General features: G+C 37.3%; 1 protein-coding gene and 1 pseudogene across 1 annotated transcript; one reads left to right on the top strand and one right to left on the bottom strand.

Annotated features, from left to right (window-relative positions):
* Nucleotides 1-13,582: 13,582 nt before the first annotated feature.
* LOC102278696 (syntaxin-17 pseudogene) lies at nucleotides 13,583-14,509 on the top strand (annotated as a pseudogene).
* Nucleotides 14,510-17,037: 2,528 nt separating this feature from the next.
* On the bottom strand, nucleotides 17,038-18,006 carry LOC102278975 (olfactory receptor 6E1). The gene has a single exon (XM_005910785.2). It carries the CDS (start codon nucleotides 18,004-18,006, stop codon nucleotides 17,038-17,040), a length of 969 nt encoding a protein of 322 aa, XP_005910847.2.
* Between the last annotated feature and the right edge of the window lie 8,847 nt (nucleotides 18,007-26,853).

The raw sequence follows: 26,853 nt of genomic DNA, 5'->3' as shown, positions 1-26,853 counted from the left end.
CCCTGAGAAAACCACAATTGATAAAGTACCCAAATATTCACTACAGCACTATTTACAGTAGCTAGTACATGGAGGCAGCCTAGATATCCATCAGCAGATGAATGGATAAAGACATGGTGGTACATATACACAATGGAATATTACTCAGCCATAAAAATGAACACATTTGAGACAGTTCTAGTGAGGTGGGTGAACCTAGAGCCTATTACAAAGAGTTAAGTAAGTCAGAAAGAGGAAAACAAATATCTTGTATTAACTCATATATATATATATGGAATCTACAAAGATGGTGCTGATGAACCTGTATGCTAGGCAGTATTGGATACACAGGTACAGTGAACAGACTTGTAGACACAGTAGGGGAAGAAGAGGATGCAACAAATTGGGAGAGTAGCATTGAAATGTATACATTACCATATGTAAAATAACCAGTGAGAATTTGCTGTATGATTCAAATCTGGTGCTCTTTGACAATGTAGAGGGGTGGGATAGAGTGGAGGTTCAAGAGGAAGGGGACATATGTATACCTATGGCTGATTCATGTTGATGTATGGCAGTAACCAACAAAATATTGTAAAACAATTATTCTCCAATTGAAATAAATAAAGTATATAAAAATGTTTCTCAACTCTCATCTATTCTGTCCATTTTTAGTAAACAGTTTTCCTTTAAAGTCCTAATTATCTTGCAAAATTGTAATGGCTTATAATTTATCTTCAGACTTTATGTTGATCATAAAGTGTAGTTGCCATTTTGTTTTCTCTAATGGACATGAGTTGGAGAAACTTCTTAGATAAAAATGATTCTCTGGTGCGCTATTTGGGGGAGATGGTTCTACTTTCCTCCATATTTACTGGTAAACCCCACTAATAGGAGATTGATTGATGCAGGAATAGGGATTTCTAACCCAATGAGGGATCAGATTCATTGAGTCACTGGACCTCTGGAATGAATCCAGGCACAGGCATCCTAGCCATGAGTAACTACATTTGTCTCATACAGATAACATCTCCACAGCATCCTGGTTATGCTAACAATGCAAGTTTTCTTTTGACTATGAAGGGCACATTATTCAGACAATAATTTCTATTACTATTTAATTGATTAAAATAGTTGTACCATTATACATTGCTCTTATCTACAAATGCTGGGCTGGATGAAGCACAAGCTGGAATCAAAATTGCCAGAAGAAATATCAATAACCTCAGAAATACGGATGACACCATCCTTATGGCAGAAAGCAAAGAAGAACTAAAGAGTCTCTTGATGAAAGTGAAAGAGGAGAGTGAAAAAGTTGGTTTAAACTTGGCTGAAACTCCAATACATTGGCCACGTGATGCGAAGAGCTGACTCATTGGAAAAGACCTTGATGCTGGGAAAGATTGAAGGCAGGAGAAGGGGACGACAGAGAAAGGGATGGTTGGATGGCATCACCGATTCAATGGACATGAGTTTGAGTAAACTCTGGGAGCTGGTGATGGACAGGGAGGTCTGGTGTGTTGCAGTCCATGGGGTCGCAAACATCTGAGCAACTGAACTAAACTGAACTGATCTACAATGAGAAACTTACCTAATATGTAAATCCTCTGCTTTCTATTACACACTCCAGGTGATATCAGAAAGTTATTCTCAGCATCTGGTTCTAACATTCTTTTCTGGACATGAGCAACTAAGTCCAAAATTACCTATGTGTCTCAAACAAATAACTATATTGTCTTTATCAAAAAATTCAGGACCCTTCAGAAATCACTCCTCACTATACACTTTGTCTATTCTTTTAATTTTCTTATCTATATCAAACAAGACTACACATCCCTTAAAATTTTAGACTAAATATTTCAGCACATCTGGGTACTTTTCTTACAACCCTGCTCAAAGTTATTAACTAATCTCCTTTAGCTTCCAATGTTTTTAATATATCTGTACTATCAGAATTAACATGCTACCTTTTTTAAAACTACGTCTTTAATTTCTTCTTCCCACATCCATTACAAGATACTTCCTGGAATAAGAACTCTGATGTTAGTCATAGTCATGTAATTATGATATGAGTAAATTCAATATTCATATCATATTGACATTTCTAAAAATACAATTTTTTCTTAACAAATTTCTTGAATGAAAAGTATTACTGATAGAATTAAATGAACTGTAGAAATAGGCAGAAGGACAAAGCTTTACTCACAATGGTAAATACATAGATCAAATTTGAAAATTAATTTATAGCATCACTAGTATAATTTTGACAGTAACATAAAAATGAGTCAATAAAAATTGCTTCAAATCATATATTTATGTAGCATAGATGCTGGGGTTGATACTTCCTTGTTTAATGGATTCATGAATCTTTGCAATATAATTAGCAATCAGAATATAAATGGAGCCTGTACAGTCACTGATTTTGCTTAAATCTTTAACTACTTCAAGCACTGCTACTGCAAATTCTTTTGCTCTCTCTAATTTTTCTTAACAATGGAGAAGAGTAATTGAATTTTAAAAGATATTTTAATAGCTAAATAATCAAAACCAATATACAATAAAGACAAAAGGTTTTATACAAAATAAACATATATCTAAAACTGTTACCTTCCCCTAAATAGAATATTTTGAATAAAATGTACAATATATATTTCAGAGCTTTATAATCATTACTAAGATAAGTATACACACACAAATACTCTTTTATGTTTCCAACAATCTCAAACTTCTATAAATCAATAATATTGATTTTCAAAAATCTGAGTTATAAAATTATGATATTGGTTTGTGGAATTAACCTAAAACATACATGCTTCATTCAGGAGGTACTTGGCTGTATTTTTCAGAGTTTAAAATATGATGTGTTCTTTCTGAATAAATGTGACATTTCTGCCACAAATTTTCAGAACACTGTATCTAACTCTGAAGCAGGTTGTATCAATTGATAAAATTAATAATCCAAAGCATCATCAAGCCATGTAATAAACTAACAACTTAGTTAGATAAACTTTTTTGTCCAGGTAATGTTATTCAGCTTCTTTGTACAGTTTTATGTTATTTTTTATTCACAGTAAGCTCATATTTAAACCTGTGTACACAATTTAAGCATACCTTTATCTTCAAAACTTCCACACACCTGAGGGAAGAACAGATGCACAACAGTAGCTTGAACTTACTGAGGTCTTCCATTGGTAATACATATAATTGTAGTGTAGATAACTCTTTTGGAAATTATGTCCACTCAGTTTATTAAGATAGATATCTGTTGATATTTCATAAGTGTTTCATTTGGCCTAATGAGAAACTTTAAAAAAATAATATATTAAAACTATCACTTTTTTCATAACAGTTGAATTAAAGTCTATTTTCTCCTGTAGGAGCAAAACGTTTCATAACACTTTTCATTGTCTACTTCCTATCTACAGAAAAGTGTATCTGCTTCTCAACAGTAGAAGTAGAAGTTAGAACAACTTGGCCAGGATAAAAATTTTAAAAGAATAAAAGAAAAATGAAAAACACTGGGTACTGGTACAGACTGGAGACATTAGGTATCTTTTATAAGGAAATTACAAAACCCAAATATATACAGTATAATATGAAAGGGACTAAGTAGAGACTACAAATACATTCATATTTCAGAGGAAAAATCCATAAAAATACACATTTCTAAACTGTTCAATTTTTTATTAATTTACATTTACTTTCCTGGAGTAACAGGCAAATCTGGCCTTGGAATACGGAATGAAGCAGGGCAAAGACTAATAGAGTTTTGCCAAGAAAATGCACTGGTCATAGCAAACACCCTCTTCCAACAACACAAGAGAAGACTCTACACATGGACATCACCAGATGGTCAACACCGAAATCAGATTGATTATATTCTTTGCAGCCAAGGATGGAGAAGCTCTATACAGTCAACAAAAACAAGACCAGGAGCTGACTGTGGCTCAGATCATGAACTCCTTATTGTCAAATTCAGACTGAAATTGAAGAAAGTAGGGGAAACCACTAGACCATTCAGGTATGACCTAAATAAAATCCCTTATGATTATACAGTGGAAGTGAGAAATAGATTTAAGGGCCTAGATCTGATAGATAGAGTGTCTGATGAACTATGGACTGAGGTTTGTGACATTGTACAGGAGACAGGGATCAAAACCATCCCCATGGAAAAGAAAAGCTAAAAAGCAAAATGGCTGTCTGGGGAGGCCTTACAAATAGCTGTGAAAAGAAGAGAAGTGAAAAGCAAAGTAGAAAAGGAAAGGTATAGGTATCTGAATGCAGAGTTCCAAAGAATAGCAAGAAGAGATAAGAAAGCCTTCCTCAGCGATCAATGCAAAGCAATAGAGGAAAACAACAGAATGGGAAAGACTAGAGATCTCTTCAAGAAAATTAGAGATACCAAGGGAACATTTCATGCAAAGATGGGCTCGATAAGGGACAGAAATGGTATAGACCTAACAGAAGCAGAAGATATCAAGAAGAGGTGGCAAGAATACACAGAACTGTACAAAAACTATCTTCATGACCCAGATAATCACGATGGTGTGATCACTGACCTAGAGCCAGACTTCCTGGAATGTGAAGTCAGTGGGCCTTGGAAAGCATCACTACGAACAAAGCTAGTGGAGGTGATGGAATTCCAGTGGAGCTATTTCAAATCCTGAAAGATGATGCTGTGAAAGTGCTACAGTCAATATGCCAGCAAATTTGGAAAACTCAGCAGTGTCCACAGGACTGGAAAAGGTCAGTTTTCATTCCAATCCCAATGAAAGGCAATGCCAAAGAATGCTCAAATGACCACCCAATTGCACTCATCTCACACGCTAGTAAAGTAATGCTCAAAATTCTCCAAGCCAGGCTTCAGCAGTATGTGAACCGTGAACTTCCTGATGTTCAAGTTGGTTTTAGAAAAGGCAGAGGAACCAGAGACCAAATTGCCAACATCTGCTGGATCATGGAAAAAGCAAGAGAGTTCCAGAAAAACATCTATTTCTGCTTTATTGACTATGCTAAAGCCTTAGACTGTGTGGATCACAATAAACTGTGGAAAAATCTGAAAGAGATGGGAATACCAGACCACCTGACCTGCCTCTTGAAAAACCTATATGCAGGTCAGGAAGCAACAGTTAGAACTGGACATGGAACAACAGACTGGTTCCAAATAGGAAAAGGAGTACGTCAAGGCTGTATATTGTCACCCTGCTAATTTAACTTATATGCAGAGTACATCATGAAAAATGCTGGGCTGAGAGAAGCACAAGCTGGAATCAAGATTGCCGGGAGAAATATCAATAACCTCAGATATGCATGTGACACCACCCTTATGGCAGAAAGTGAAGAGGAACTCAAAAGCCTCTTGATGAAAGTGAAAGTGGAGAGTTAAAAAGTTGGCTTAAAACTGAACATTCAGAAAACGAAGATCATGGCATCCGGTCCCATCACTTAATTGGAAATAGATGGGGAAACAGTGGAAACAGTGTCAGACTTTATTTTGGGGGGCTCCAAAATCACTGCAGATGGTGACTGCAGCCATGAAATTAAAAGACGCTTACTCCTTGGAAGAAAAGTTATGACAAACCTAGATAGCATATTCAAAAGCAGAGACATTACTTTGCCAACAAAGGTCCATCTAGTCAAGGCTATGGTTTTTCCTATGGTCATGTATGGATGTGAGAGTTGGACTGTGAAGAGCCCCGAAGAATTGATGCTTTTGAACTGTGGTGTTGAAGACTCTTGAGAGTCCCTTGGACTGCAAGGAGATCCAACCAGTCCATTCTGAAGATCAGCCCTGGGATTTCTTTTGGAGGAATGATGCTAAAGCTGAAACTCCAGCACTTTGGCCACCTCATGCGAAGAGTTGACTCACTGGAAAAAACTCTGATGCTGGGAGGGATTGTGGGCAGGAGGAGATGGGGACGACAGAGGATGAGATGGCTGGATGGCATCACTGACTGGATGGATGCGAGTCTGAGTGAACTCCTGGAGTTGGTGATGGACAGGGAGGCCTGGCGTGCTGCGACTCATTGGGTCGCAAAGAGTCGGACACGACTGAGAGACTGAACTGAACTGAACTGACTGACTTTTCAGAAACATAGTCAATATTAAGTTTATTAAACAAGATCCGTCTTATAAGTACATTCTCTAAAGATAGGTGATGCAATGTGTGTGTGTGCTTTTTAAGAAGAGAACTAGCATTTAATTTAGTTCCAGGCTATATTAAATTTAGAACCAGCTTTTAATTTAGTGTGAATCATCATCCTCTTGGTGATTCTTTTCTAATTCTTAAATATGAATTGAACTTTTCAAATATGTTGATAGTGTGGTAATTCCTTTATAGATATATTATTTCTGACAAACTTTATAGAACAAGTTGATAAAGTAAAATCATACCCTCTTGTGACCTAAGATGAAGAGAATGTGAAAATAGAAGTCATCCTATTTATTGTTTGAGATGATAGAACTGCCAGGAGAAATAAGTATTCTGAATTTATTTGAAAAGCTCTTGGGGAGAATTCCTGAAAGAAGGAGAGATTCCCCAGGGAAGTACTTGCATGTAGGGCTGTTAACATCAAGAACACCAGCTAGACCTATGCTAACTAAATAAAACCAAAATAATTAGCTGAAGAAAACAAGTTTGACTAAACTTGGGGTAACTCTTTTATCACAGTAATATGACAGATAATTTTATTGTTTAGTTTATTTATGGGATAGTTTTTCTATATTTCTATAAAGTTTGAAGCTATGAAAATAATTTTAACAACTGAACTTTTACTCATAATATTTTAATTAAAGGATTTATATAAACTCTTCTGATGAGAAAGTAATTAACTGTTCACCTTGCTAGAAAACAGAAATAAAAACCATTCTTACCATTATAAAGCTATCAAATTTAAACAGTTTGAAAATATACATATATCTGTTTTCAGTATTCAAGTTAAGGACATTAAGTTTGAGGCTGGCAAACATTTGCCTCTCTTTGGGTTTATAACAATTTGCTAAATAGAGAATTAGTTTCAGTCACTCAGTCACATCCAACTCTTTGCAACCCCATGGACTGCAGCACGACAGGCTTTCCTGTCCATCACAAACTCCTGGAGCTTACTCAAACTCACGTCAACCACATCGGTGATGCCATCCAACCATCTCATACTGTGTCATCCCCTTCTCCTCCTGCCTTCAATCTTTCCCAGCATCAGGGTCTTTTCAAATGAGTCAGTTATTCACATCAGGTGGCCAAAGTATTGGAGTTTCAGCTTCAGCATCAGTTCTTTCAATGAATATTCAGGGCTGATTTCATTTGGGATTGACTGCTTTGATCTCCTTGCAGTCCAAGGGACTCTCAAGAGTCTTCTCCAACACCACAGTTCAAAAGCATCAATTCTTTGGTGCTCAGCTTTCTTTATAGTCCAACTCTCACATCCATACATGACTATTGAAAAAATCATAGCATTGACTAGATGGACCTATGTTGGCAAAATAATGTCTCTGCTTTTTAATATGCTGCCATAGCTTTTCTTCCAAGGAGCAAACGTCTTTTAATTTCATGGCTGCAGTCACCATCTGCAGTGATTTTGGAGCCCCCCAAAATAGTCTGTCACTGTTTTCATTGTTTCCCCATCTATTTGCCATGAAGTGATGGGTTGTCATGATCTCAGTTTTTTGAATGCTGAGTTTTAAGCCAACTTTTTCACTCTCCTCTTTCACTTTCAAGAGGTTCTTTAGTTCTTTTTTGCTTTCTGCCATAAGGGTGGTGTCATCTGCATATCTGAGGTTACTGATGTTTCTCCTGGCAATCTTGACTCCAGCTTGTGATTCATCCAGCCCAGCATTTCTCATGATGTATTCTGCATAGAAGTTAAATAAGCAGTGTGACAATATACAGCCTTGATGTACTCCTTTCCCAGTTTGCAACCAGTCTGTTGTTCCATATCCAATTCCAACGGTTGCTTCTTGACCTGCATACAGATTTTGCAGGAGGCAGGTAATGTAGTCTGCAAGGAAATTCCCATCTTTTTAAGAATTTTCCAGTTTGTTGTGATCCACATAGTCAAAGGCTTTGGCATAGTCAGTAAAGAAGTAGATGCTTTTCAGGAACTCTCTTGCTTTTTCGATGATCCAACAAATGTTGGCAATTTGACCTCTGGTTCCTCTGCCTTTTCTAAATCCAGCTTGAACATCAGGAAGTTCTGATTTCATGTACTGTTAAAGCCTGGCTTGGAGAATTTTGAGCATTACTTTGCTAGCCTGTGAGATGAGTGCAGTTGTGTAGTAGTGTGAACTTTCTTTGGCACTGCCTTTCTTTGGGATTGGAATGAAAACTGACCTTTTCCAGTGGCCTGAGTGTAGCACATCCACAGCACCATCTTTTAGGGTCTGAAACAGCTCAACTGAAATTCCATCACCTCCACTAGCTTTGTTCATAATGATGCTTCCTAAGGCCCACTTGACTTTGCACTCCAGGATGTCTGGCTCTAGTTCAATGATCACACCATCATGATTATACACATTAGTACATGACATTTGTTTCACTTCTTCTTAACCAATCCAGTTTCCTCCTTTTATTTTTTTCTCTAATCACCATAGCTAGGGCTTCCAAAAGTATGTTGAATAATAGAGTGGGTGTGATCATAGAGGAAATGCTTTCAGTTTTTTATCATTGAGAATAATGCTTGCTGTGAGTTTATCATGTATGGCCTTCATTATGTTGAGGTAGGGTTTTCTATGTCCATTTTTTGGAGAGTTCTTTTTCATAAATTATTGCTGAATTTTGTCAAAATGTTTTTATGCATCTATTGAGATTACCACATGATTTTTATCTTTCAATTTGTTAATATGGTCTATTGCATTCATTGATCTGCATATATTGAAGAATCCTTCAGCCCTGGGGTAAAGCCACCTTGGTCATGGTGTTCAATCTTTTTAATGTGCTGCTGAATTCTGTTTGCTAAAATTTTGCTGAGGTTTTTGCATCTATGTTCATCAGTGATGTTGGCCTACATTTTTCTTTTTTTTGTGATGTCTTTATCTTGTTTAGGTGTAGGGGTGGTGTTGGCCTCATAGAATAAGTTTGAAAGTGTTTCTTTGCAATTTTTTTGGAATAATTTCAGGATAGGCATTCCCTCTTCTCTAAATGTTTGATAGAAGTCACCTGTGAAGCCATCTGGCCCTGGGCTTTTGTATTTTGGGAGATTTTTTTTTTCACAGCTTCAATTCCAGGGCTTGTGATTGGCTTGTTCATAATTTCTCCTGGTTCAGTCTTGGAAGATTGAACTGTTCATTTCTTCCAGGTTGTCTATTTTATTGCCATATAGTTGCTCATAATCATCTCTATGATTCTTTGTATTTCTTTCTTGTCTGTTGTAACCTCTCCTTTTTCATTTCTAATTTTGTTACTTTGAATCTTTTCTCTTTTTTCTTGATGAGTCTGGTTAATGGTTTGTCAATATTGTTTATCTTCTCAAAGAATCAACTTTTAGTTTTATTTATCTTTATTATTGTTTCCTTCCTTTATTTTACTTTTTTTTCTGCTCTGATCTTTGTAATTTCTTTCTTGCTACTAACTTTAAGATTTTAATTCTTTAAAAAGTAACTATAACATAAGAAAATGACTATATATGTTCTTACTACATTACGATTTTAATACATCAAGTTACAGCTAGGTATGTCACTAAGATAGGAAACTTGATTTGGATAAAGCAACGTAACAAAGTTGGACTGCAAGAGGATCCAACCAGTCCATCCTAAAGGAGATCAGTCTTGGGTGTTCATTGGAGGGACTAATGTTGAAGCTGAAACTCCAATACTTGGCTACCTGATGCAAACAGCTGACTCATTTGGAAAGACCTTGATGCTGGGAAAGATTGAGGGCAGGAGGAGAAGGGGAAGACAGAGGATGAGATGGTTGGATGGCATCACTGACTCGATGGACATGAGTTTGAGTGGACTCTGGGAGTTGGTGATGGACAGGGAGGCCTGGCATGCTGAGGTTCATGGGGTTGCAAAAAGTCAGACATGACTTGAGCAACTGAACTGAATTGACATAACAAAGCTGAAATGTGAATCATAAGCTGATTTCATTACTTTGGAATATGACAGTAATATTGATATTGCCTTAATTAATTTATGTGCATGTGTGCTCAGCTGCTATCGTGTCTGACTCTTTGCGACCCCGTGGACTGTATCCTGCCAGGCTCCTCTGTCCATGGGATTATCCAGGCAAGAATACTGGAGTGGCTTGCCATTTCCTTCTCCAGGGGATCTTTTCAACCCAGGAATCGAACCCACATCTCCTGCAAGTCTTCTTCATTACAGAATGATTCTTTACCACTTAGCCACTGAGGGTTTCCCTTAAATAAGAGGGGATGTATTTTTTGTTTCTCACTGGTTTTGTGGCTGGATATTCATGGTGACTTTAGAAAAAGACTTGGGAAAGGCTTGGGCACTCTTAATTTGCATCATACAAAGTTCTTTATTCCAAATCCCCTTCCACATGACAACTAGCTTCTTTTAAGTTTTATTGAAGTATAATTGACAAAAGTTTTATACATATTGTATTTAACATGTGCAATTTAATAACTTGACATACATATACATTGTAGAATGTAGTATGTTCTTAACCATTTTCTGCATCCAATAATATAATTTTCTCATCCAATAAGTAATTGCTGCATTAATTGGTTGGTTTTTGAAGATGTAAACAGCAAAACATTTTTATAATAAAAACCTAGTAAAATATGACGGAGAAGGCAATGGCAACCCACTCCAGTACTCTTGCCTGGGAAATCCCATGGACGGAGGAGCGTGGTAGGCTGCAGTCCATGGGGTCGCTAAGAGTCGGACACGACTGGGCGACTTCACTTTCACTTTTCACTTTCATGCATTGGAGGAGGAAATGGCAACCCACGCCAGTGTTCTTGCCTGGAGAATCCCAAGGACAGATGAATCTGGTGGGCTGCCATCTATGGAGTCGCACAGAGTCGGACACCACTGAAGCGACTTAGCAGCAGCAGCGGCAGTAAAATATGACATGTCATCCTTTTGAGTTTGAATGGACTGCTAATATTATGAGAAACATGTTGAATTCATTAAGAATTTTTTTATTTTTGTAATGTTCTTATGTTGTTATTATTTTAATGTGGATTAAATCAGTTGGAAGGGGTTCCTCTTCTTCTATTTTATGAAAATATCATTTGAAAGACTATTTCTTCCTATATACCTGTAATTTATTTATAAAGACATGAGAATATCAATTTTTCTTTGAGATTTTAAAAATATATGAAACAAACTAATTTTGTTTGTTTATATTTGAGTTGCTCACATAATCATTGACTGTAAGAAACCAGCAAATGCTCTGTTTTCATTATTTAAAGTTGCTTTGTAGTAGATGGTTGAAATATAGCCTTATCCTCTTTTGCCTTATCCTCTTTAGAGATGAGGATACATTTTATTTTCTCCTTTTGTGTTAAAGTGATAAATTACTTCCCTTATTAATAAACATCAAACATTAAACCAAATTATATTTATTCTATTTAGCCATCTAGATTTTCTGTATGCTTTTCTACATGCTTCAATTTTTAACTTAATAAATTTTTGTTATAATACTTGCCTCCATATTAATGAGCACTATTATCCTTTAACATCCTCTTCTTGAAGTATCCCTATTTGATTTAGATTACAAGTGTACACTGGGCTTCCTAGGTGGCTCAGATGGTAAAGAATCTATCTGCAATGCAGAAGACCTGGATTCAATCCCTGGGTGTGAAAGATCCCCTGGAGAAGGGAATGGTTACCTACTCCAGTAATCTTGCCTGGAGAATTACATGGATAGAAGAGTCTGTTTAGCTAGAGCCCATTTGGTCACAAAGAGTAGGACATGACAGAGTGACTAACACTTTCACTTTTCACAAGTGTATACTAGCTAATATAATGAGATAAAAACATTTGCCCTTTGATTTTCTCTGAAAAATTAGATCTAAAATGATAATCATTATTTCTTTGGATGATTGGAAGAATACAAATGAGAAATGGGTGGTTCATTCCCTGGAAATTTCTAAATCTTTTCAACACATATCATAGTTGTAGACTGAGAAGGCAATGGCAACCCACTCTAGTACCCTTGCCTGGAAAATCCCATAGATGGAGGAGCCTGGTTGGCTGCAGTCCATGGGGTAGCTAAGAGTCGGACACGACTGAGTGACTTCCCTTTAACTTTTCAGTTTCATGCATTGGAGAAGGAAATGACAACCCACTCCAGTGTTCTGGCCTGGAGAATCCCAGGGACGGAGGAGCCTGGTGGGCTGCTGTCTATGGGGTCGAACAGAGTCGGACATACTGAAGCGACTTAGCAGCAGCAGCAGCAGCATAGTTGTAGAAAATAGATGAAACCACTGAAGAACTACAATACTTCATTTTACATAAGCTATGTGCAAACGTGCTAAGTCTCATCATTCATGTCTGACTCTTTGCAACCTTATGGACTGTAGCCTGCCAGGCTCCTCTGTCCCTGGGATTTTCCAGGCAAGACTACTGGCATGGATTGCCATGCCCTTCTCCAGAGGATCTTCCCAACCCAAGGATCAAACCCATGTCTCCTGTGTCTCCTGAATTGCAGGTGGATTCTTTACACTGAACCACCAGAGAAATCCCTTATACAAGCTAACTTTCACTCAAATACCAGTATTTCTTGCCTGAAAGCTGTTAATGGCCTCTTGTACCCATCTGTGTAGCAGAATAATGGCACCAAAGATCTAATATATTCTGTACTCAGTTCTTCATCAGTGACTGACAGAAACTGGCATATTACTTTGTCCCACTGATGAGATAGCCCTATTATCTAGTGGCTGTAAGAGTTCTCTTTGGATTCAGCTCCATTTTTCTCAAAATAAAATTTTGAAATTAGATTACTTACCAGCAAGATGACAAGACATCAGCAAGGTAGAGTGGTTGCAACCACTGACATTCTGAAGTATGAACATTTCTAATAATTTCAGTACAGTGAATTGGTACAGGATGGAGGTAGAATGAGATAGGCTTTTAATACTCCTTTAGCATTTGAGATATTTAAGATAATGATATTTTTTAATATTCAAAAATTTATTGAAAAATGTTATGTACCAGGTACTATGCTAGGTGCTGAGGAACAACAGTGCATTTTGAGTTATTGTTTTAATATAAATGAAAATATTGTTATCGATCATTATTTTTACTAAAAGAGGGACAGTCAAGATTTTCAAGTCAGAGAAATGGAGGGTAGAAAATTAATATCTAGGAATTAGGAAAATTGATTATAAAGAAGCTGACACTGACAAATAAATACAGATCATTGTAGCTCTTTATATCTGGGTTTTTTAAATAACAGACTAAAGACATGTTTGGATCATTTACAGAGTATTCAATGGTCAAAAACTGAGGCTGTATATGAGAAGAGTATCTTTATGATTTGTGCATTTAAACCACCTTCTATGCCAATAGAATACTTTCAAAATTACTTGGTTTTGGCCCCCATATCTGTGCCATGCCTCAAGCACCGTTGTGGGAGGTTTTTCTGCATAAGTGGAGAAGACAGTTATTGCAAATAGGAGAAGCACAACATATTTTAAGCATGTCTGAAGATGAAGAAAAAGTGAAATTATGCCTTCCTGAACCAGCTATCCAGAAATTTACTAAAATGGCAATCCCAACAGACCTGGAGATGTTACGAAAGTGCCAGATAAATATTGAGAAATATTAGAGGTGCTGAACATGGGACCAGTACATGAAGAGCATGTCAATGCAGGACGTACAGTTCAGCAACTCTGCTGCAACATTGGAGGAATGGAGACGCTTTGTTTTAAAGTCCAAAAGGGTGACCTAAGACTTCTAAAGAGAATGATAGATTCTGTTGAAAACGCGTCAGCTGCAACAGCAGGATTTTTCCAACTCCATCTAGCATCTGTAGAAGAACTTAAGAAACAATTTAATGATGAAGAAACTTTATTACAGCCTTCTTTAGATCCATGACTGACAACATTTCATACTACTGAAGATGAAGCTGATCCTCAGAGTATGACTCAGATGTATGTGTTGCCTGAAACGCCTCAAGATTAAAATACTGCAGAATCATGGGAGACCTTAGAAGCGGACTTAAATGAACTTAACCAACTGGTCCCACTGATTTCTCTCTCCTAGTGAATTTTCAGCAGGAGAAGATTGACAGCACTGAAGACCATGTCAACAGTGCTGCTGTGAATGTTGAAGAGGGAACCAAAACATGGGGGAAGGCTGAAAAATACAAGCTGGCAGCCCTACCTGTGGCAGGCGCACTCATAGGAGGAGTGGTGAAGGGTCAGATTGGCCTCCTTGATGCTTCAAAGTGTCAGAAATTGCAGCTGCACTTGGTGGTGGGGTGTTGCGCTTCACAGGTGGAAAAGTGATACAAAAAAAAAAAACAAAAACAAAACAGAAAATGATTGGGAAGCTCACTTCCAGCTGTCCAGCTCTCCCCAGCCCAACTGACAAAAAAACGCAGTTAAAAACCAAACTTTACTAATTATTGACACAAGCATGTCTATCCTAATGAGGACCTTTGCTGCTGTTGGACACTCAGTTGGCTTTCAGAATATGATTATATTGAAACAGTGGCTACAGATACTCAAGTGGGATTGAACTGTGATAAGGGGATATATTTTGTTGCTTGCTGGATATTAATGGAGTTGTGAGAGACTTAGGAGCTTGGCCTGAGGCTGACAGTATTTGTCAGGTAAGTTTAAAGGCTGGCAGGGAAAAGAATTTTTACCTGGAAATGTGAAAACTGAACCCATAACTTTAATAAGGACTTGTGATGTGTGGACATGTTGGGTTATGGAAGGGTAGTTTTTGGAACAGTTTCTTCCATGACCCTGACTTGGAGACTCCGAGATTAAGCATATTATAAATATGTTTCTTTTTCTCCTAAATGTAGATTATTTAGGCATTTTAGCAGAGAAAAGAATGGAAGTTTAAGAGCTTTTCATATCAAATAGGGAAAACAGGATCTAGCAAGGAGCATGAGTGAACTGCATAATGGAATCCATTTGGTGAGCTCTATTGCATTTTTGCCTAACAATATTATATGGTAAAGCAAATAAATAGTGTAAGAAAATGGAAAAAAAATTACTTGTTTCTTACAGGAGACAATTTGGCTCCTGTGAAATGTATAATTTATAGTAACAATGATGGATTGTACGTCACATTCAACTAAGAATTTTGAAATGCTGCTGCTGCTGCTGCTAAGTCACTTCAGCCGTGTCCGACTCTGTGTGACCCCATAGACAGCAGCCCACCAGGCTCCCCCATCCCTGGGATTCTCCACTTGCTGGAGTGGGTTGCCATTTCCTTCTCCAATGCATGAAACTGAAAAGCGAAAGTGAAGCCGCTCAGTTGTGTCCGACTCTTAGCGACCCCGTGGACTGCAGCCTACCAGCCTCCTCTGTCCACAGGATTTTCCAAGCACTGGAGTACTGGAGTGGGTTGTCATTGCCTTCTCCAATTTTGAAATGACTTCCTCTCTTATATCTAATTAAGATTTTTTTTTTAAATTTTGTTTTATTTTTAAACTTTACAATATTGTATTAGTTTTGCCAAATATCGAAATTAAGATATTTTACAGGTTCCTTCAAATAGTGAAAAGGTAATGTGATCTGGCTGTTATGTTGAAATTTGCAGATTATCTTTTTTTTAAATTTTTTATTTTATTTTATTTTTTAACTTTACAATATTGTATTGGTTTTTCCATATATCAACATGAATCCACCACAGGTATACACATGTTCCCCATCCTGAACCCTCCTCCCTCCTCCCTCTCGGTACCATCCCTCTGGGTCGTCCCAGTGCACCATTAACATTAGCATTTTAAAAATCTCTTCTTATAAATGATTTTACATGAAAATTCAGTGGCTATATTAATTTCCTACCATCCTGAAAAAAAGATTTTGGATAGAAAAATCTGATATGTTTCTGTCACTCTTCTATTCTTTCTGTGAATGATTAGCTTCTAAGTTTTGGTGAATTCTTTTGCCACAGGTAGATTTCTCATCACACTCTGGCACAGAAATAGGAGCATAATAGTTATACACTGTAAGAGATATGGAATATGGAACCATGAGTAGATCAGTCTAGAATTAAACAAAAATTTAAATAATAAATAATATATATAACAATATTTCAAATTAAATTCAAATAATGTTTATATTATTTTATTAAGGCAATACATATGTATTAATTGTAAAAAATAATGATACTTTTAAAAGTATATGTTTTTTTTTTTTTCTTTTTAATGTTCTTCGGTGAAGTTAAGGAATTGCCTAAACCAGAGACATCCAATCCTGGCATTGTTTAACTTTAAATCATTTGCTTGTACATGCATTTGATTTTTAAAACACTAGAGGCATAGGAAAATAGAATAATCACATATTTATCACTCATCTCTCTCATTATGTGTGTGTCTGTTATGAATATATGTATAAGTTTTTAGATCTGTATGAATCAGTATTAGTTGAACCTGGTGAGAGATAGGAAAGTAACATATGCTCTCCTAATTCCTTCCTTATGGAAGGTTTAGTTGCTAAGTTGTGTACAATTCTTATGACCCCATGAACTGTAGCCCACCAGGCTCCTCTATCTATGGGATTCTCCAGGCAAGAATACTGGAGTGGGTTGCCATTTTTTTCTCCAGGGGATCTTCTCAACCGAGGAATTGAACCCAGGCCTCCTGCGTTGCAGGCAGATTTTTTACCAAGTGAGCTACAAGGGAAGCCCCTGCAAAAAAGTCACTCAATCATGTCCAGCTCTTTGCGACCCAATGGACTATACAGTTCATGGAATTCTCCAGGCCAGAATACTGGCGTGGGTAACCTTTCCCTTCTCCAGGGGATCTTCCCAACCCAGGGATCAAACCCAGGTCTCCCACATTGCAGGCGGATTCTTTACCAGTTGAGCCACAAAGGGAGTCCTTCTTTATGTGAGCATATTAATTTGGAAGTGATTACATGATAAAATAACTTTAATGCCAGACATGAAGATATCTTTGTTGTAAAGATATCATTTTTTAGATTTTAAAGATCTTAAATTTGTTAGCGTAATCACATATTTATTGACACCATCTCTCAGGGAATCTTTCACTTTCTCATTTCGAAGACTGTAGATGAAAGGATTCAACATTGGTGTCACAATGGTGTTTAGCACTGTGGCAAATTTGTTAACATCCATCACATTACCCTTTTGTGGGCGGACATAGATGAAGATGGAGCTTCCATAGTAAAGTGTTACTACAGTGATATGTGAAACACAGGTGGAGAAAGCTTTATGTCGTCCCTGGACAGAGGGAATTCTAAAGATAGTAATAATAATATATGTGTAAGACACTCCTGTCAGGAGCAAGGAACCCAATAGCAACAAAACAGAGGAGACAAAGTCAGCCAGCTCAGCCACAGAGATATCTGCACAGACCAACTTTAGCACAGGAGCACTGTCACAGAAGAAGTGATTAATTACATTTGGCCCACAAAAGGGCAGAGGGGCAGTTAATATTGATGAGACCAAAATTGACAAAAATGCACCTATGTAAGATCCCAGAAGCAATGATATGCATGTTTGTTTGTTCATGATGATGGCATACCTCAGTGGGTTGCAGATGGCAACGTATCGATCAAAGGACATAACAGCCAAGATGAAGAATTCTGTGGAGCCCAAGAGAAAGTAGAAGAAAGACTGTGTAAGACATCCCACAAAGGATATTGCTTTGGTGAGGGAAAATGTGTTGGCTAACATCTTAGGCATCACCGTGGAGGTAATTGCAACCTCAAGGAAAGAAAGATTGGCTACAAAAAAATACATGGGTGAATGCAGACGGTAGTCACCACACACCAAAAGGATAATCATGGTGTTGCCAATCAGAGATGTCATGTACATAAGCAGGAATGCAGAAAAAAGAAGAATTTCTACTTCTTTCCCGTTCTGAAATCCTAGAAGAATGAACTCAGTGACAATGGTCTTGTTTCTTTGATCCATAATTTCTCACTTCTGCCTGGCATAATAAAAAAAGAAGTTTATGATTGGTCTATGTATCTAAATCTTGGAAATAATCCACATATAGATTTTAACTATATTTTCTTTTTATGAAAGAAAAACAATAAAAACAAATAATTATTTTTCCAGTGTATAAACATCTTCTGAGATAAACTGTGCCAGATATAAGAGTTCAAGTGTGAAATTCACTCATAATAGTTGAATTAGTTCCACAATAAGATTGTGATAAATATCCTATTGAAAGACCTGTGAGTTTCCCCCCAGTGTAGAGAACCTAACAGTGAATTTAGTTCTTTAGAAGTCTTGTGAACAGATGCATAGAGTGTCCTTTGGGATAAACACATCACAGTGTCCTTAATCCATTCAGATGTAAAGCAATTCAGAGTGCTGGAAAAGTTGCAATAAAGTCTAATTCTATATGATTATATATGTACGAAATGTCTTTCAAAGCTGGCTTATCATTGAGAAGAAAAATGCTAAAATAAACAACTAAACATGATTATATAATATGTTCATTACTTTTGACTTACAAGTTCTAGACACTGTATTGTTAGATTGGCCACTATAAGTCAACTTTATGTAATTTCCATGTAGAATCACATCTTATAGCAAATGAGATATTCACAGGTATTTCAAGAGTAAGGGAAAGGTTTAAATAAATGACTTGTCAATATTTATTATATGTTTCTTAAAATTCAGAGAGACAGAGCAAATACTCAGCTAGGAGGGAGTAGAAAAATGAAACTTTTGAATTTTGAATATTCCCAAGAGAAGTAGTGAAAGCATAGTTTTGTATTCTTATACTAGAAAACAAGGGCCAAAAGCACAGAGAAAACAGGACACTTGTTAGAGAGAAGGTGATTTTGCTGGATGGTTATGGTGATATTTTGGATAGGCAAAAATAAAGGTTTGGATCGGGGCTAATTTCAAATTCCAAATCATAAAACACATAAAAATTTATATTGCTAGGTTATGAAAGGGCTATTTTTATATAAGTGGGAATTTTTGTTGCTACTTTTCAATAGATGTGATGGATGAGCATGACAGAAGTGAACTAAAATTTACATAAGAGGATTAGAAATAAGACAATACCCTGTGTCTTTTTTATTTGTACCATTTTTTTTTTGGATCCTAAATGTTTATTAGCTTATTCTTTTACTTACTTTTACTATTATCTATTTACTGCATAATGAAGAAACAGATAAATATATGATTCATGCATGTTACACTTTTTATGAGTAAGAGGAATAAGTTGGACCAAAATTAAAGTTAAAGCACTATGATTCTTAACAATGACCATTCTTAATACAATAACACAAATTTGGTATTTAAACAAATATGAACTAAATTTGTCAATACAGTGGCTTGGTATGAAACACTGCAACCAGTTTACTTTTCTATAATCTTGCAAAGAAAAAGAAATATTGATGGATATAATGAATAAGGAAAAAGTAATTGTGGAGTATATTACTTGAAAGAGGGTTTCTTGTGGTCTCATAAATGATTGGTTTGAATATGAACAATTGATGGGCATCTCAAAGGCTATAGTGATGCAGGGCAGAAGCTAAAGATTCAGGTGTTGTTGTTCAGTCACTAAGTCATAATTGACTCTTTGTAACCCCATGGACAGCAGCATTCCAGGCTTTCCTGTCCTTTACCATCTCCCGGAGTTTGCTCAAACTCAGTTGGAAATAATAAAGATTTATTCAATCAATTCCAAAATTTTGCTTTAAGCTTAAGGAAATGGCAACCCACTCCAGTACTCTTTGCCTAGAAAATTCCATGGATGGAGGAGCCTGGTGGGCTACAGTCCAAGGGGTCACAAAGAGTCGGACACAACTGAGCGACTTCACGATGACGAAACAAAAAGAAGAGATAGAACAGGAGGAAATGATAGTTTTGGGGAAAACAAACAAAGAATGCAAAAGCAATGTCAACAAAGAGTATCAGTTAAAAAAGAATATGGTAAATTCTCTCCTTACGTGCTGAAGCATACCTCAAAATTGTTATGAATGTTCAAGTGTATGGTTTCCAAGTATTCCTTCTCTGTAACTTGAGGATTTGGGTTTTGTCTGTGATTGGAATCATAGCTTACTTCCTTCTTCTGACAGCCTCAGAAAGTTAAGAAACAAAGTCTGGTGACTGCAACAATATTGATATGTGAATTTTTAAATACTTTGTTGGCAAATGAATGATTCACAGCTATGAAGTGCCAGTGTATATCTGCAGATTATTAGAACTTGGAAAAGGAAGGAAAGCCTGAGTTCATTATTTCTGCTTCCCTAAGGGCAGAGTTTCTACTAGTACAATAGCCTCCAGAGAATAATTTATTTTAAAAATCCAATTAAAAGAAAAGTAAAAATGCCCCAAATTAAAAAAATGAGAACTTATAAACACAATTTCTATAAGAAACACATTAAACTCAGCAAAACCATTACAGATGCTTTGCTCAAGACTCAGTCTTTCAACTACTGTGTAATGTCATGTACAGGCATCAGGTCATGAGAAGGATCTTGATATTTATCATTATCAGTAGCAACAGCAGCATAATCACCAACAGCAGCATAATCACCAACTACATTTATTGAATGCTATGTCTTGGAAACTCTTCCAAAAATTGTACTTATATCTTTTTTAATTTTATAGAAACTATATGACATAGACCATATTGTTACATTGACTTATGCTCTTTCACATAATTAATAAATAAAAGTGATATCAAAAGTCAGTCAAATTTCACAAAATTAATAAATAAAAATTATAAATTTTGTCTAATATTAAAATTATTAAAAAAGAATGGGCACATGGGCTTCAGTAGTTGTGGTGTGTGGGCTCAGCTGCCTCATGACATGTGAAATCTTCCTGGACCAGGTGGACCCCAGGTTCCCTGCTTTGGTAGGTGTATTCTTTACCCCTGGAACACCAGTTGAATGAAATCCTTATATACTGGCTTTAGGCAACTGAAGATCTTCACTACTCATCGCACCTAAAGTTTCTAGAACCTCAGAAACCTTTTGTGATCTCTTATTCTACTTAGTGTTTGTTTCTAGAACTACAGGTAGCTATAAATTGCAGTGGTATTTGCCTCTATTTTCAGTGGCTTCCAAACTCTGCCATAGGGCCCATGAACACACTGAAGCTGCACAAAACCAGTTTCCTGGGCTGCCTCCAGACAAGGAAAACATTGAACATACAGTGCCCTATTTATTTCAATCCAGAAGAAGGAATCTTGATATACAGGATTCCTCCCAGTTTCACTATTCTCCTTGGGTAGAGGAATATCATAAATAAGCATGCAAATGCTCTGAATTTTTCTACCACTTCTGCTTGAATCCTTTCATGATTTTACATCATCCTCTGTGCTGTAGCTTCTCAACTGGTCTCTAGAATTCTCAAAGTTTTCCTAGCCCTATATTGTTTTTAACTTTCTGTCTTTGTAGGGGAAAGATATTTTTGGCCTTCCATTTTGCTAACATCTCTCTATATATCATGTTTGCTGCTGCTAAGTCACTTCAGTCGTGTCCGACTCTGTGCGACCCCATAGATGGCAGCCCACCAGGCTCCCCCGTCCCTGGGACTCTCCAGGCAAGAACACTGGAGTGGGTTGCCATTTCCTTCTCCAATGCATGAAAGTGAAAAGTGAAAGTGAAGTCGCTCAGTCGTGTCCGACCCTCAGCGACCCCATGGACTGCAGCCTTCCAGGCTCCTCTTCCATGGGATTTTCTAGGCAGGAGTACTGGAGTGGGGTGCCATTGCCTTCTCCAATATATCAAGTTTAAATCAACCTTAATTTTTCTTTCTTCTCTTATTGCTTTCTTGTCTTCCATGGTATAATTTTGAGTTTCAACTGAGATAATACAAATTACTGAATTGTCAAATTATGCTTAGAAAACCCAGAGATCTCATTTAGTACCATTTTTTTAATGTATAATTTCAAACACAAAAATATCCAAGTGTTTTTGACCTCTAAGTCTCCTGGTGAACTCTAAGCTCTTCAATGAAGTTTTTCAGAGAAGTACTATATATACCAGGGCATCCTTCCAACTCAATTTAATATATGATCAGATAAGATCAGATCAGTCGCTCAGTCATATCCGACTCTTTGCAACCCCATGAATCGCAGCACACCAGACCTCCCTGTCCATCATCAACTCCCAGAGTTGACTGAGACTCACGTCCATCAAGTCAGCAATGCCATCCAGCCATCTCATCCTCTGTCGTCCCCTTCTCCTCCTGCCCACAATCCCTCCCAGCATCAGAGTCTTTTCCAATGAGGTGGCCAAAGTACTGGAGTTTCAGCTTTAGCATCATTCCTTCCAAAGAAATCCTAGGGCTGATCTCCTTCAGAATGGACTGGTTGGATCTCCTTGCAGTCCAAGTGACTCTCAAGAGTCTTCTCCAACACCACAGTTCAAAAGCATCAATTCTTTGGCACTCAGCCTTCTTCACAGTCCAACTCTCACATCCATACATGACCACAGGAAAAACCGCAGCCTTGACTGGATGAACCTTTGTTGGCAAAGGAATGTCTCTGCTTTTGAATATGCTATCTAGGTTGGTTATAACTTTCCTTACAAGGAGTAAGCGTTTTTTAATTTCATGGCTGCAGTCACCATCTGTAGTGATTTTGGAGCCCAGAAAAATAAAGTCTGACACTGTTTCCACTGTTTCCCCATCTATTTCCCATGAAGTGATGGGACCGGATGCCATGATCTTCATTTTCTGAATGTTGAGCTTTAAGCCAACTTTTTCACTCTCCACTTTCACTTTCATCAAGAGGCTTTTGAGTTCCTCTTCACTTTCTGCCATAAGGGTGGTGTCAGCTGCATCTGAGGTTATTGATATTTCTCCCGGCAATCTTAATTCCAGTTTGTGTTTCTTCCAGTCCAGTGTTTCTCATGATGTATTCTGCATAGAAGTTAAATAAACAGGGTGACAATATACAGCCTTGACGAACTCCTTTTCCTATTTGAAACCAGTCTGTTGTTCCATGTCCAGTTCTAACTGTTGCTTCCTGACCTGCATACAAATTTCTCAAGAGGCAGATCAGATGGTCTGGTATTCCCATCTCTTTCAGAATTTTCCACAGTTTATTGTGATCCACACAGTCAAAGGCTTTGGCATAGTCAATAAAGCAGAAATAGATGTTTTTCTGGAACTCTCTTGCTTTTTCTATGATTCAGCGGATGTTGGCAATTTGATCTCTGGTTCCTCTGCCTTTTCTAAAACCAGCTTGAACATCAGGAAGTTCATGGTTCACATATTGCTGAAGCCTGGCTTGGAGAATTTTGAGCATTACTTTACTAGCGTGTGAGATGAGTGCAATTGATACTTCTGTATAATATGTGTAATCACAGCACATGTATTGAATACAATGATTTGGTTAAAGAAACATATCATTTTTAATTTGCATGACATTTACCAGGAAGTCCTGGTCAATAAATACATAAAGTGCTATATGCTATAAGGAATCCTAGACAGGCCGATCCATCCTGCTAAATGTATTCTATAAATAAAGACTTCCCTGCTAACAATTTTTTTCCCCAAAAGTTGTACTATACACTTAATGGCTGCAACATTAAGGGAGGTTCTATTCACACCTATTATGGTTTTATTGTGAATAGATTTTTACCTTTATTATTTTCATATATTTATTTGGTTGATCATATCATTTCTTTCATTTATTCATGTAAATAATAAACTGATTTTTTGAAGACTTAAATAAACTTTCATTCCTTGAATATGTATCAATAGTTTATGATATATTAGCCTTTCAATAGAGAGCATGATCATGTTTGCTTATATTTTGGACTCTTTTATCTATATTTATGAAGAATATTGTTCTCTGGCTGTTGATTTTGTCATGTTCTTCTCAGTTATCAGTTTAGTTCAGTCCCTCAGTCCTGTCCGACTCTGCAACCCCATGCACTACAACAAGCCAGGCTTCCCTATCCGTTACCAACACCCGGAGCTTGCTCAAACTCATGTCCATTGAGTCGGTGATGCCATTCAACTATCTCATCCTCTGTCATCCCCTTCTCCTCCTGCCTTCTCAGTTAAAATTATACTTTATTATTATAGTAATACTATAATATAATTTCATAATTTTATAATAATTGCAATATTATTATAAGTCTTTTTGAGCTCATAAATGGGTGGGTAGAATTCTTTTATGTCTATTTCCTGAAATAATTTGTGTAAGGGAAATAAACCTTAATAATATTCACAAAATTTCACTTATGAAGTCATGTGGATCTATAAATTCTTCTGCAGATGTTTTGCAGGCCAAAGTAATGTTTTCTATTGTATCATTATTATAACCTTTTTGGCAAAAAAAAAAAAAAGTCAATTTTCCAGTTGGTGCTAGTGGTAAAGAACCTGTCTGTCAATGCAGGAGATATAAGAGATGTAGGTTTGAGTCCTCGGTCAGGAAGATCCCTTGGAGGATAGCATGGCAACCCACTCCAGGATTCTTGCAAAAAGTCAGACACAACTAAGAGACTTAGCACATGGCACATGTTAACTTCATCAAAGTTATCATTAAAATGACATAAAGTTTATGCTATATCATGCTACCTTTTCAATATTTGTGGCATTTGTAGTGATGAAGCATCTAGTTTTAGAAACCCTGGTGTATTCACTCACTTTAACATTTCATTAATGTTTTTTTAATTTTCAACATTAAAATACAAATTTTGTTAACATTTTTTCTCCATATATATTTTTATTTTTCTACCAAAAGAAGTAACTGAAAATAGCACATTTTTAAACTTAAATTTCTGGTAGTCAATAATCTTACATGTATTTTACTGGACTAAAATCAGTCTGTTAACATGGATATATTATTTTCTGAAAACTCCAAGGGATGATCCATTTTCTTGTTTGTTTTTTTTTTTAGCTTCTAAAGAATTTCTCAGTTTTTTGATCAGATGTGCATGTGTGCTGAGTCTTGATCATACCCACTTTCCAACTCAAAGCCTACACTGACTAGTCAATTCATTTGCACATAACCACCTCTCTGGGGGAGGGCCCACAAGCCACAAAGTGCAATCAACTCTAGAACATGGAGAAAGAGAAGAAATGAATTCTCCCTATGGCCTGCAGAAGGAAGACAGCCTGGCTGACACCTTGATGTTTAGGACTTCTGACCTGCAGAACAGTTTAAGGAAAAGAACCCTGCAGCAAAATTTGAAATGATGGACAACTTGACCTTGAAAAGATCTTGTGGTGATTTGAGATCTTGATGGCTCGCCAAAGGGTGAGGAGCCATTTGAGAGAAGAGTTTCCTTTGGCTGGTAGCAGAAGACTAAAGCAGAAAGTTTCAAGCATGAGAAGAATTTAATGAGATATCCTTAAGATGGCAGAGTATAAGGACGTGTGTTCATCTTCTGCGAGAACTCCAAAATTAAAACTTAACTGCTGAACCATGGTTGACAGGAGAATGTTGGATCCCACCAAAAAAAGATACCCCAGGTCCACGGGCAAATTAGAAGTCACAGGAAGATGGTAGGAGGGGTGAAATCATGTTTAGACTCAAACCCCATACCCTCAAAAGACACTCAAGGGCTCAAACAAACCTCGTGCACACCAGGACCCAGAGACCCCACAAAGACGGAGCCAGATCTGTGTGTCTGAGTGTCTCCTGCAGAGGTTCAGGTCAAGAGTGGCCTGCCTCAGGGACAGGGCCTCTGAGTGCACCAGACCTGGGTATGGCATAAGCACTCTTGGATGAGGTCACCATTAAACCCAACATAACTTACATAGGACTTGAGAAACAGACACCTGGAGGGCACAAACAAACCTTGTGCACACCAGGACCCAGAGGAAAGGAGCAGTGATCCCACAAGAGACTGACCCAGACTTGCCTGTGAGTGTCTAGGAATCTCCGGCAGAAGCATGGGTCAGGGGCACTTACTGCAGCAGTGCATGTATGGGACCTTTAGAAGAAGAACTAAAGAGCCTCGATGAAAGTAAAAGAGGATAGTGAAAAAGTTGGCTTAAAACTCAACATTTAGAAAACTCAGCATTCAGATCATGGCATCCGGTCCCATCACTTCATGAAAATAGATGGGGAGACAATGGAAACAATGAGAGACTTTAGTTTGGGGGGCTCCAAAATCACTGCAGATGGTTACTGCAGCCATGAAATTAAAAGATGCTTGCTCCTTGGAAGAAAAGCTATGGCCAACCTTGATAGCATACTAAAAAGCAGAGACATAATTACTTTACCAACAAAGGTCCATCTAGTCAAAACTATGGTTTTTCCAGTAGTCATGTATGGATGTGAGAGTTGGACTATAAAGAAAGCAGAGCGCCAAAGAATTGATGCTTTTGACTGTGGTGTTGGAGAAGACTCTTGAGAGTCCCTTGGACTGCAAGGAAATCCAATCAGTATTATAGCCTGAGAATTCCTTGGACTGTGTAGTACATGGTGTCGCAAAGAATTGGAAGTGGTCAAACAGACGATGGCAAGAGTGAACATCAACATTTTAGGAATCAGTGAACCAAAATGGACTGGAATGGGTGAATTTAACTCAGATGACCATTGTATCTACTACCGTGGGCAAGAATCCCTTAGAAGAAATGGAGAAGCCATCATAGTCAACAAAAGAGTCCAAAATGCAGTACTTGGATGCAGTCTCAAAAACAACAGAATGATCTATTCATTTCAAAGGCAAACCATTTAATATCACAGTAATCCAAGTCTATGACCCAACTAGCAATGCTGAAGAATCTGAACTTGAATGGTTCCATGAAGACCTACAAGACTTTCTAGAACTAACACCCCCAAAATATGTCCTTTTCATTATAGGGGACTGGAATGCAAAA

This window comes from Bos mutus, chromosome 7, assembly GCF_027580195.1.
Source record: "Bos mutus isolate GX-2022 chromosome 7, NWIPB_WYAK_1.1, whole genome shotgun sequence".
Taxonomy (NCBI): Eukaryota; Metazoa; Chordata; class Mammalia; order Artiodactyla; family Bovidae; genus Bos; species Bos mutus.
The sequence above is the reverse complement of the archived record's forward strand: the minus strand, read 5'-3'. Positions and strand labels throughout refer to the sequence as shown.

What these genes read in the sequence shown, in the direction of transcription:
- LOC102278975 (XM_005910785.2), bottom strand. Translation starts at nt 18,006, where the DNA reads ATGGATCAAAGAAACAAGACCATTGTCACTGAGTTCATTCTTCTAGGA.